This window comes from Oryx dammah, unplaced genomic scaffold (assembly GCF_014754425.2).
Source record: "Oryx dammah isolate SB20612 unplaced genomic scaffold, SCBI_Odam_1.1 HiC_scaffold_26, whole genome shotgun sequence".
Classification (NCBI taxonomy): domain Eukaryota; kingdom Metazoa; phylum Chordata; class Mammalia; order Artiodactyla; family Bovidae; genus Oryx; species Oryx dammah.
In genome coordinates, this window is record NW_024070210.1 from 59,132,575 (window position 1) to 59,145,703 (window position 13,129).

The following is a 13,129-nucleotide window of genomic DNA, read 5'->3' on the forward strand; positions in this document are numbered from 1 at the left end:
TTCAGTGGTGTCCAACTCTGTGAGACTCCATAGACGGCAGCCCACTAGGCTCCTCTGTCCCTGGGATTCTCCAGGCAAGAATACTGGAGTGGGTTGCCATTTCCTTCTCCAAGGCATGAGTATAAATCCCAATAATTTTTTTTCAGAGCAATATGGCATTATGTCCATTTTAAATCCACATACCTTTTGATGTAACAATTATGCTTATAGGTTGCCTTACTAATAGACTTTGATATGTGCTAAAATATTTGTTGTGATAATCATTGAAGTATTATTTATACCAAGTCTGTCCATGATATTTTGTTAAGTGGTAAATATTTTCTCTTCTAGGAATTTATTTGAGGGAAATAATCAAGGCTATAGATAGATATAAAGCTGTAAGATATATATATATATTTCTAATTCCAAAATAATATTAAAATCCTAAGTCCTATTAAATCCTAATCCTATTAAAAGTCCATTAATAGCAAATGAGTTAAATAAGTTATATGTACCATCAATGGAAAATTAGGCAGCGTTGCACACTATAAAGAAAGCTGAGCACCCAAGAATTGATGCTTTTGAACTGTGGTGTTGGAGAAGACTCTTAAGAGTCCCTTGGACTGCAAGGAGATCCAGCCAGCCCATCCTAAAGGAAATCAGTCCTGAATATTCATTGGAAGGACTGATGCTGAAGCTTAGACTCCAATATGGCCACCTGATGCAAAGTACTGACTCAACTGGAAAAGACCCTGATGCTGGGAAAGATTGAAGGTGGGAGGAGAAGGGGCCAGCAGGATGAGATGGTTGGATGGCATCACCAACTCAATGGACATGAGTTTGAGTAAACTCCAGGAGTTGGTGATGGACAGGGAGTCCTAGGGTGCTGCAGTCCATGGGGTCGCAAAGAGTTGGACATGACTGCGACTGAACTGAACTAAACTGCAAACCATATTGTAGAAGACTGTGATGACACATTTTGTACAACACATACACATTTGAGCACACACAGGGCAAAAAGGAACACGTAGACTAAATGTTAGCTTTTTCCTCTGGATAGTAAGATACACAATTTGATATTTTTATTTTCCTTTAATAAATATATAAAAACCATGAGTATATTTTTTAATTGAGAAAAGTTAAGTGTAAGAAAAGACTTGGAAGGAAACCAGAATTTTAAACAGTAGTTGTCTTTCAGTGATGGGATTAAAGGTAGTTGTGTGTGTGTGTGTGTGTATTTTTTCTATATCTTTCCTTACTGGGAAAATTATTATTCCCGTTTCACTGGAAATAGACTTTATTTTTCAACTTTGTTAAAAGCCTGATTCATAAGTAGCTAATTAACAAAGTACCAAGTAACTTTTATATAGTTAACAGACTTTTTAAAATTTTTATTTTCATTTTTATTTTAGGCCAGAAATATACATACGGGAGAGTTGGCTGCAGTAAAAATTATCAAATTGGAGCCTGGTATGTATTAAAACTCTCAAAATAATTTTTGAACACTTTCCCCCGTATATCCTTCCTTGTTTCCTTTCTTCCAAAAGAGTCTTTTTATGTTGTCAGGGCAGTAGGGTATCTCCAGTATGGTTGTATGAAATTCCATTGGAGGTTGTTGATGAAAGACAAATTTGATGCAGTAGTTTTGTTACTAAATAAAATTTGTGATATGCACATTCAAAAATTGAAAGACACCTTGACAATCTGAAGGTAATTTGCTTTTTAAGATTATAGTGAAATTTTTAACTTCAGTTTTAACTTTTATGATAATTTGATTAATAAAGTATTCATTGATTTGGGGGAAATATTTGGTGAAATTCAGGATAATTATATTTTATATGTCAGCCATTCCCTCGCTGGTTGATATCGGTTTAATAATTCTGGCCTTAGCATAATGCTGTTTTAACACTTCTGTCAAAATGCTGTTTGTTTTTAAAAATACTGAAAATAAAACTATACTATATAAAACTTGAAGCAATTTTTAATTTTGATATCCTAAAAGTTTCTCTTTTTTAAAAATGTTATTTATTTACTGGCTATGCCTGGGTCTTTGTTGCTGTGTGCAGGCTATTTCTAGTTGCAGAGAGCATGGACTACTCTCTAGTTACGGTGTTCAGGCTCCTTATCGTGGTGACTTCTCATGTTGCTGAGCACGGGCTCTGGTGTGCATGGCTTAAGTAGTTGTGGCCAGCAGGCTCAGTTGTTGTGGTTCCTGGCCTCCAGAGCACGGGCTCCAGAGCACGGGCTCCAGAGCACGGGCTCAGTAGTTGTGGAGCACAGGCTTTGTTGGTCCAAGACATGTGGCATCTTCCCAGACCACAGATCAGACCTGTGTCCCTTGCATTGCAAGGCAGTTTCTTAACCCCTGGACCACCATGGAATCTCCTAAACATTTCTAATGAGAGCATTACTAACTTTCTTTTTTTCTCCAGTTTCTTTTTTTGTTTTTATATACTGTGGTAGTCCATTCTAAAGGAGATCAGCCCTGGGTGTTCTTTGGAGGGAATGTTGCTAAAGCTGAAACTCCAGTACTTTGGCCAACTCATGCAAAGAGTTGACTCATGGAAAAGACTCTGATGCTGGGAGGGATTGGGGACAGGAGGAAAAGGGGACGACAGAGGATGAGATGGCTGGATGGCGTCACTGACTCGATGGACGTGAGTTTGAGTGAACTCTGGGAGTTGGTGATGGACAGGGAGGCCTGGCATGCTGCAATTCATGGGGTTGCAAAGAGTCGGACGCGACTGAGTGACTGAACTGAGCTGAACTGAACTGAAGGTACACATACTGGGAGGGATTGGGGGCAGGAGGAAAAGGTGACAACAGAGGATGTGATGGCTGGATGGCATCACCGACTCGATGGACGTGAGTTTGAATGAACTCCGGGAGTTGGTGATGGACAGGGAGGCCTGGCGTGCTTCGATTCATGGGGTCACGAAGAGTAGGACATGACTGAGCGACTGAACTGAACTGAAGGTACACATAACATAAAATTTGCCATTCAAACCATTTTTAAGTGTATAAAATACATTCATAATGTTGTGTTACCAAAACAATTATTCATTCCAGAATGCTTTTCATCTGCTAAGATTGAAATTCTATACTCATTAAAAAATAACTTCCCATTCCTATCTTTTTGGCAGCCCTTGGCAGCCAACATTATACTTTTTTTTGTCTCTGTGAGTTTGATTATTCTGAGCATTCCCTGTAAGTGGAATAACAGTATTTGTATTTTTGTGCCTGGCTTACTTCACTTAACCAAGTGAACCCAGGTCTCCTACACTGCAGGCAGACTCTTTACCGACGGAGGCACCAGGGAAGACCTTAACCAAGTGAAACAGTCCTCAGAGTTCATCCGTGTTGTCTCATGTCAGAGTTTTCATCCTTCTCAAGTCTGAATATTGTATTGTGTGTATATACCACATTTTACTTATTCATTCACCTTTTGATGGGACACTTGGGTTGAATCTACATTTCAGCTGTCGTAAGTAATGATGCTATGAATGTGAGCATATAAATATTTCTTCAAGGTGCTGCTATCAGTGTTTTCAGTATATACCCAGAAGTGGTATTGCTAGATCATATGGTAATTATATTTCTATTCTTTTTGAAGGACCATCATACTGTTTTCCATAGTGGCTGTACAATTTATATTCCTATCCATAATACACAAGTATTCTAGTTTCTCCACCTGCTTTGTAATGCTTGTAATTTTTCTTCATTTTTATAGCAGCCACCCTAATGGATGTGAGGGGTATTTCACTGTAGGTTTTTTTGTTTTTTTGCATTTCCCTAAGGATTATTCATGTTGAGCATCTTTTCATGTGCATATTGACCATTTGTATATCTGCTTTAGAGAAATACCTACTCAAATCCTTTGCCCATTTTTTAATCAAGTTTTTTGTTGTTGACTTTTAGAAGTTCTCTGTACATTCTAGTTAATCCTTTATCAGGAAAATGGTTTGTAAATATTTTCTCTCATTCTGTGGGTTGCCTTTTTACTCTGTTGACGGTGTCTGTAGATGCACAAAACAGTATAAATTTTCATGAAGTTCAGTTTGTCTATTTTTTCTTTAGTTGCCTTAGCCTTTGGTGTCATACTCAAGAAATCGTTGACAAATCCAATACATGAAGCTTTTGCCCTGTGTTTTCTTTGATGAAAGAAACAGTCTTAGGTCTTTATAGTCTTAGGTCTTTGATCCATTTTGAGTTTATTTCTGTATACAGTGTTAGGTAAGGGTCCAGCTTCACTCTTTTGCCTATGAATATCCCCTTTTCCCTAGTATCATTTGTTGAAAACGCTGTCCTTCCTCATTGAATGGTCTTATTAGCACCCTTGTCAAAAGTCATTTGACTGTATATGCGGAAGTTTGTTTCTGGACTGTCTATTCTGTTTAGTTCGTCTGTGTGTCTGTAGAGTGCCTGTATTACACTGTTTTGATTTTAGTAGCTTTGTAGTAAGTTTTGAAATCAGGACGTGTGAGTCATCAGTTTTGTACTTCTTTAAATATTATTTTGGCTCTTCAAGGTCCCCTGAGATTCCATATAAATTTTGGAATGGGTTTTTCTATTTCGACAAAAAAAGGTCATTGTAATGAGGAGTAATGCTTTTTGACCAGGTGTGCATTCACTTGCTGCTTCATAAAGGTAAACATTGTAGAATAATGGTGTGACCATAATCATGCCAACCAGTTTCTTAATTTGCACAATTAAAATGGTTTTACATTTCAAATACAGCATTTTGATCATTGTGTGTATGATTCATTATGGAGAGATTACTGAGGTAATATGCGGCATCACTTTAAAAACAAGGTTTCAGATAGGGCACAGTATCCTTTTTTTCCTGGATAATAATAGTCTATAATAATACTCTTTTAGAGTCCTCTTACTAAGTTCCACCTAATAAGTGTAAAATGATCTCCAAAATGTCATTAGCACACATAGAAGAGAATATAACAAAATTATGCATGCATTTGCCTCTTCTTGGGTTATTTGAGCAAATAAATATTCAAGTTGCATTCAAGAAACAGTTACAGTCCAGATAATGAATGGGCTGAATTTGCAGAGGGAACAAAGATGTTTATCCCTTCTCTGCCTTCAACAAGTAGACTGGGCTCATCATAATGCAGTTTCACTTATTTGACTGAAGGGTATATCCTACTTTTGATTATAATTCAGATCATGAATTAATGAGTGTATTTTAAAAATCCTACAATTCTGACTTCTCAACAAACCTTAAAAAAGAAAGCATACCATTATGTGATGTAGTTATTTAACACATACGGATTAGTTGCTGGGTTCATAAATTAAGGCTGTGAAAGATTGGAATTTCTCACTTCTTGGCTTTAAAGTTGCTGCCTTTGTGTTCAAGTTCACTCATATACAGAGATTGACTAATGTTTAAATTCTTACCCCGAAAAAGAATAACATAGAAGTCCAGTAAATTCTTGATTTGATGTGATTTCAATGTTTGGCCATTTTAATATTCTTTTTAATTGCTTATTTATGCTTTGTTCAGTTCTATCAGGTTGTCTTTTTTATTTACAGTTTTTTATTTTTAATGCAATTTTTAAAGATTACATCACATTTACAATTATTGCAAAATATTGGCTATATTCCCCATGCTGTACAATATACCTTTGTGGCCTAACTTATACCCAGTGGGCTTCCCTGGTGGCTCAGTGGTAAAGTGCCTGCCTGTAATGCAGGAGACCCAGGTTCAATCTCTGAGTTGAGAAGATCCCCTGGAAAAGGACATGGCAACCCACTCCAGTATTCCTTGCCTGGAAAATTCCATGAACAGAGGAGCCTGGTGGGCTATAGTCCATGGGGTTACGAAGAGTCAGACACAACTGAGTGACTTCACTTCACTTTTATACCCAGTAGTTTATACCTCCCACTCAACCACCCCTAAATTGCCACCCGCCATTGGTAACCACTAGTTTGTCCTCTGTATCTGTGTGTCTGCTTCTTTTTTGTTATATTCAGTGGTTTGTTTTATATTTTAGATTCCATATATATGTGATGTACAGTGTTGGGCTTTCTCTATCTGACTTATTTCACTTAGCCTAATGCCCTCCAGTCCATCAGTGTTGCTGCAAAAAGCAAGATGGAGTTTATTTGTTTATTTCAGTTTTTCATAACTGAATAGTATTCTTGTGTATATGTGTTTATACACATACCCTATATCTTCTTTATCCATTCATCTGTTGGTGGACACTTAGGTTGCTTCCATATCTTGACTACTGTGAACATTGGGGTACGTATATCTCTTCAAATTAGTGTTTTAGTGTTTTGAGAAACCTGTTTTCCATAGTGGCTGCACCAGTTTACATTTCCACCAACAGTATATGGGGTTCCTTTTCTCCACATCCTTGCCAGGATTTGTTATTTGCATTCTTTTTGATGATAGCTGTTCTAAGAGGTGTGCAGTGATATCTCAAATGGTTTTGATTTGTATCTCCCTGATGATTATTGATATTGAGCATCTTTTCATGTGCTTATTGTCCATCTGTGTATCCTCTTTAGAAAAATGTTTGTTCAGTTCTTCTGCCCATCTTTTAACTGGGTTGTTTGCTTTTTTGATGTTGAGTTGTATGAGCTGTTTATATATGTTGGGTATTGATCCCTTATTGGTCATATCATTTGCATATATTTTCTCCTGTTCAGTAGGTTGTCTTTTCATTTTGTCATTGGTTTCCTTTGCTATTCAGAAGCTTTTATGTTTAGGGAAAAGAATACATGCATATAATGAAGGTTAAAAGTATTTAACAACAGAAAGTATAAAGAACAGCCAGAAATGAAGAATACAATAACTGAATGAAAAATTCGCTAGAAGTAATAAAGAGTAGAAAAGTAGAAAGAATAAACAGTAGGGTAAATGATACAGAGGAATGGATCAGTGAGCTGGAAGACAGAGTATTGGAAGTTACTACTGCTGAAAGAAAAAAGAGAAAAGAATGAAAGGAAATGAGGACCAGCTTGGTGGGTTATAGTCCATAGGGTCACAAAGACTTGGACACACTGAAGGGGCGTAGCACACACACAGGAAACCTATGGGGCAGCATCAAGTGCAGTAATATTTGCACTGTAGGAATCCCAAATTATTGGAGACATTAAAGTTAAAAGCTTCCTAACCTGGGGAAGGAAATAGTCAGCTAAGTCCAGGAAGCACAGAGAGTTCCATAGAATTTACCCAGAGAGGAACATGCCAAGACACATTGTAATTAAAATGGCAGAAATTAAAGGTAAATAGAGAAAAGAATGGGCTTCCCTGGTAGCTCAGCTGGTAAAGAATTCGCCTGCAATGCAGGAGACTTTGGTTCGATTCCTGGGTCAAGAAGATGCCCTGGAGAAGGGTTAAGCTACCCACTCCAGTATTCTTGGGCTTCCCTGATGGCTAGCTGGTAAGCCTGCAGTGCGGGGTACCTGGGTTTGATCCCTAGGTTGGAAAGATCCCCTGGAGAAGGGAACAGCTACCCACTCTGGTATTCTGGCCGGGAACATTCCATGGACTGTATGGTCTGTGGGGTTGCAAAGAGTTGGACAAAACTGAGCAACTTTCACTTTCAGAGAAGAGAATATTAAAAACAGTAAGGGAATACATACAAGGGAACTCCCATAAGGCTATCAGCTAATTTTTCAGCAGAAACTATGCAGGCCAGAAGGTAGTAACATGGTTTATTTAAGGTAATGAATAAGAAAAACGTACAACCAAGAATACTATATTTAGCAAGTCTTTCACTCACATTTGATGGAGAAGTCAAAGCTTTGCATGTGTGCTCAGTCATGTCCAACTCTTTGTGACCCATGCACTGTAACCTGCCAGACTCCTCTGTCCATGGAATATTCCAGGCAAGAATACTGGAGTGGGTTGCCATTTCCTATTCCAGGGGATCTTCCTGACCCAGGATCAAACCCACATCTCCTAAGTCTCCTGCATTGGCAGGCAGATTGTTTACCACTGTGCCACCCAGGAAGACTTACAAGCAAGCAGAAGCTAAGAGTTCAGCACCACCAAACCAGCCTTACAACGAATGGTAAAGAAACTTATATAGGTTTAAAAAGAAAAGGACACAACTAGGAACAAAAAATTATTGGGAAAGCTCACCAGTAAAGGCAAACGTATAGTAAAGGTAGGAAATCATCCATACACAAAACTAGTAGGAAAGTTAAAAGACAAAAGTAGTTAATCATCCATATCCACAATAAGCAGTTAAGGGATTCATGAAACAGATGTAAAATGTGAAATCAAAGACAGTAATCATGAGGGGAGGAGAGTCAAGTGCAGGGTTTTTAAATTGCATTTGAAACTAAGAGATGAGCAACTTAAAACAACCATGTATATGCATAGATTGCTATACAAAAGCCTCATGGTAACCTCAAACCAAAAATCTTTAATAGATATACACACACAAAAAGAAAAAGGAATTGAAACACAACATTGAAATAGTCTTTAAAGCACAAGAGAAAAGAAAAAAGAAGAAGGGGAGGCGGGAATGACCTACAAAATTAAATCTAAAACAATTAACAAAATGGCATCAAGAACACATATATCAATAATTACCTTAAATGTAAACAGACTAAAGTCTCCAACCAAAAGACATTGACTGGCTGAATGGGTATAAAACAAAACCCATATATATGCTGCCTATGAGAGACTCACTTTAGATGTAAAGATACATAAAGACTGAAAATGCGAGATGGAAAAAGTTATTCCATCCAAATCCAAAAGAAAGCCAGAGAAGCAATATTTATGTCATACAAAATAGACTTTAAAGACTGTTCCAGGAGACGAGGAAGGATACTACATAATGATCAAGGTATAAATATAAGAAGATATAATAATTGTAAATATCCATGCACCCCACCATGGAAGCACTTAAATATATAAGTTAAATATTAGCAGACATAAAAGGAAAACTCAACAGTGACACAGTAATAGTAGGAGACTTTAACCTCCCCCTCCGCCAACTTTCATCAATGCAAAGATCATCCAGATAGAAAATCATAAGAAATCACAGGCCTTCAATGACACATTAGACCAAATGGTCCTAACTGACATATAGAGAGCGTTTCATCTGAAAGCTACAGAATACACATTGTAGTGCACATGGAACATCCCCCGGGATAGAGCATGTGCATGGCTGCCAAACATGCCTTGGTAAATTTCAGAAAATTAAAATAATATCAAGCATCTTTTCCAACACTATGAGACTAGAAATCAGCTGTAAGGGGAAAAAAAACAACAACTGCAAAATCAGGGACACATAGAACTAAACAACATGCTCCTAAACAGCCGGTGGACGACTGAAGAAACCAAAGAGGAAGTTAAAAATTACCTACAGACAAAAATGAAAACAGGATGATCCAAAACCTATGGAACAGAGCAGAAGCATGTCTAAGAGGATGCTGTTTATGCTTTAAAAATGCTGACTTTTCAAATGTTTTAAAAGTTTTCTTCAGTTTGTCTACTATCTTCGTACTCTGTTTATGGTACTTTCCTGTGTGGAAGTTTTTTTTCCTTTTAGATAAATTTGGCGGTTCTCCTTTATTCCTCTCTTTCTCATATATAGGCTTTTTCTACTAGTCGGCTCTAAAGCTATTTCACACAGTTTCTTCTAGTTTTTTCCTTTCTCCTACACCCTCCAACATTTAAATGTTTGCTCCATCAGGGAGAGTTTTGTCCTAAGGTGTGAAGAAGACCTTTAAGTACACTTAGTCACTCATTCATGTCCAACTCTCTGTGACCCCATGGACTGCAGCACTCCAGGCCTCCCTGTCCATCACTAACTCCCAGAGCTTACTCAAACTCATGTCCATTGAGTCGGTGATGCCATCCAACCATCTCATCCTCTGTTGTCCCCTTTTCCTCCCACCTTCAGTCTTTCCCAAGATCAGGGTCTTTTCCAGTGAGTCAGTACTTCGCATCAGGTGGCCAAAGTATTGGAGTTTCAGCTTCAACAGCAGTCCTTCCAATGAATATTCAGGACTGATTTCCTTTAGGATCCACTGGTTGGATCTCCTTGCAGTCCAGGGGACTCTCAAGAGTATTCTCCAATACCACAGTTCAAAAGCATCAGTTCTTCGACGCTCAGCTTTCTTTATAGTTCCAACTCTCACTTCCATACATGACTACTGGAAAAGCCATAGCTTTGACTAGATGGACCTTTGTTGGCAAAATAATGTCTCTGCTTTTTAGTATGCTGTCTAGGTTGGTCATAGCTTTTCTTCTAAGGAATAAGCGTCTTTTAGCTTCATGGCTGCAGTGATTTTGGAGCCCACAAAAATAAAGTCTCTCACTGTTTCCGTTGTTTCCCCATCTATTTGCCGTGAAGTGATGGGACCGGATGCCATGATCTTAGTTTTCTGAATGTTGAGTTTTAAGCCAACGTTTTCAACTCTCCTCTTTGACTTTCATCAAGAGGCTCTTTAGTTCTTCTTCACTTTCTGCCATAAGTGTGGTGTCATCTGCATATCTGAGGTTATTGATATTTCTCCCGGCAATCTTGATTCCAGTTTATGCTTCATCTAGCCCCGCATTTCGCATGATGTACTCTGCATAGAAGCTAAATGATCAGAGTGACAATATACACCCTTGACGTACTCCTTTCCCAATTTGGAACCAGTCTGTGTTGTTCCATGTCCAGGTCTAACTGTTGCTTCCTGACCTGCATACAGATTTCTCAGGAGGCAGGTCAGGTGGTCTGGTATTCCCATCTCTTTCAGATTTTTGCACAGTTTATTGTGATCCATACAGTCAAAGGCTTTGGCATAGTCAATAAAGCAGAAGTAGATGTTTTTTCTGAAATTCTCTTGCTTTTTCAGTGATCCAGTGGATGTTGGCAATTGATCTCTGGGTCCTCTGCCTTTTCTAAATCCAGCTTGAATATCTGGAAGTTCATGGTTCACGTACTGTTGAAGCCTGGTTTGGAGAATTTTGAGCATTAGCATATGAGATGAGTAGAATTGTGGAGAAGGAAATGGCAACCCACTCCAGTGTTCTTGCCTGGAGAATCCCAGGGATGGGGGAGCCTAGTGGGCTGCCGTCTCTGGGGTCGCACAGAGTTGGACATGACTGAAGCGACTTAGCAGCAGCAGCAGCAGTGCAGTAGTTTGAGCATTCTTTGGCGTTGCCTTTCTTTGGGATCGGAATGAAAACTGACTTTTTCCAGTCCTGTGGTCACTGCTGAGTCTTCCAAATTTGCTGGCATATTGAGTGCAACACTTTCACAGCATCATCTTTTAGGATTTTAAATAGCTCAACTGGAATTCCATCACCTCCATTAGCTTTGTTTGTAGTGGTGCTTCCTAAGGCCCACTTGACTTCACATTCCAGAATGCCTGGCTTTAGGTGAGTGATCACACCATCGTGGTTATCTGGGTCATGAAGATCTTTTCTGTATAGTTCTTCAGTGTATTCTTGCCACCTCTTCTTAAGATCTTCTGCTTCTTTTAAGTCCCTATCATTTCTGTCCTTTATTGTGCCCATCTTTGCATGAAATGTTCCCTTGGTATGTCTAATTTTCTTGACAAGATCTCTAGTTTTTCCTATTCTGTTGTTTTCTTCTCTTCCTTTGCACTGATGGCTGAGGAAGGCTTTCTATCTCTCCTTGCTATTCTTTGGAACTCTGCATTCAGATGGGTATATCTTTCCTTTTCTCCTGTGCCTTTAACTTCTCTTCTTCTCTCAGCTGTTTGTAAGGCCTCCTCAGACAACCCTTTTGCCTTTTTGCATTTGTTTTTCTTGGGGATGATCTTAATCATTGCCTCCTGTACAGTGTTATAAACCTCTGTCCATAGTTCTTCAGATACTGTATCATATCTAATCCCTTGAATGTATTTGCCACTTTCACTATATAACCGTAAGGGATTTGATTTAGGTCATACCTGAATGGTCTAGTGGTTTTCCTTACTTTTCTGAATTTTTCAGTAAAGAGTTCATGATCTGAGCCATAGTCAGCTCCCGGTCTTGTTTTTGCTGATTGTATAGAGCTTCTCCATCTTCCGCTGCAAAGAATATTATGACTAGACAGTTTTTGAAAGCTGTTTACTACAAACTCTTTTATTTGCATGTTTGAAATGCCTCGCTTGTCATGAACTGAATTTCCATTTAAGCATGAGTTTTATTATCTATTTCAGTGATTCCCAACCCCCCACTCCTATTTGTAGTTCAGGATTATCCTGTTTTAGATTACTCTGACTTTTCATTATATTTTATAATCTTCATTGCTTTTATTTTTCAGTTATTTCCCTTCTGTTTTCATAATTTTTTTTCCCCAGGAAAGGTTCAAGATCATTTTTATCAAAGTGTAAAAAAGCTTGTGAGAATAATTTAGAAGACTTAACATTTGACAATGGTAAGGACTTTTCTTATTCAGCTCTTCAGGAAAATATTATAGTTCTTGCCACATAGGCCTTCATATTTGTGGTAATTCTTGCTATCATGAATAGCAGTTTTTTCTTCTCTTATACTTTCTATTTTGGTTACTGTTGATATTTATGTGAGTCATTATATTGGATCTATTTAGTCTGTGACAGTCTTACATAATTAATATTTTTCAATAGAATTGTCAATTTTAGTGCTTTTTGATGCTCTTTTTGCTTTGATTATAACTGTGTCAAACATTGTAATGCCAACCCTTTTTTCTTGTTTGTATTTATGTATCATATAACAACCAGATAATGCTGTTATATTTAGGCCTATTATTTTACTTTCTTTTTGGATCATTGGTTTTTAGGTTTTTGTCTTGTAATTATCTTTAAATTTTATTTTATAACCCAATCTGAATCTTTCTCTTTCTAGGTCAGTCATTTTAAAATTTAGTGAGATGATTGATCTTCTGTTACAGTGGGTTTTGTATTTAATGTTTTTTGAAGGTTTTAAGCAAAATATAGCTAGAGGTTTCTTTTACTTTTATTGCTGATAATTTGAAAGGTACACAGTTTGTAGTTTTATCAAAGGATGGCTTCTAAGACTTTAAATAATATACTTAAATTTGGGTTTTTAATTTATCAACTTAAGAAATGAAATAGTCATTAGCTTCGTAGGTTTAAAGATGTTGAACTTCATATTCCTTCTGCCTCTTCATATCCCAGTTTTCAGATGCTTGTTAATTTATTTGAGGATTTTAGTCTTAGAATTTTTTGA

At 37.6% G+C, this 13,129-nt stretch overlaps 1 protein-coding gene across 3 annotated transcripts in view; it reads left to right on the forward strand.

The window, feature by feature from the left end:
* The window catches only part of MAP4K5 (mitogen-activated protein kinase kinase kinase kinase 5), a 114,821-nt gene that overhangs the window by 23,941 nt on the left and 77,751 nt on the right, over positions 1–13,129 (forward strand). For all 3 annotated transcript variants that reach the window (XM_040226777.1, XM_040226780.1, XM_040226778.1), the window contains exon 3: positions 1,392–1,449. In XM_040226777.1, the coding sequence (XP_040082711.1) occupies positions 1,392–1,449 (58 nt within the window). The remainder of the gene's footprint in view (positions 1–1,391; positions 1,450–13,129) is intronic.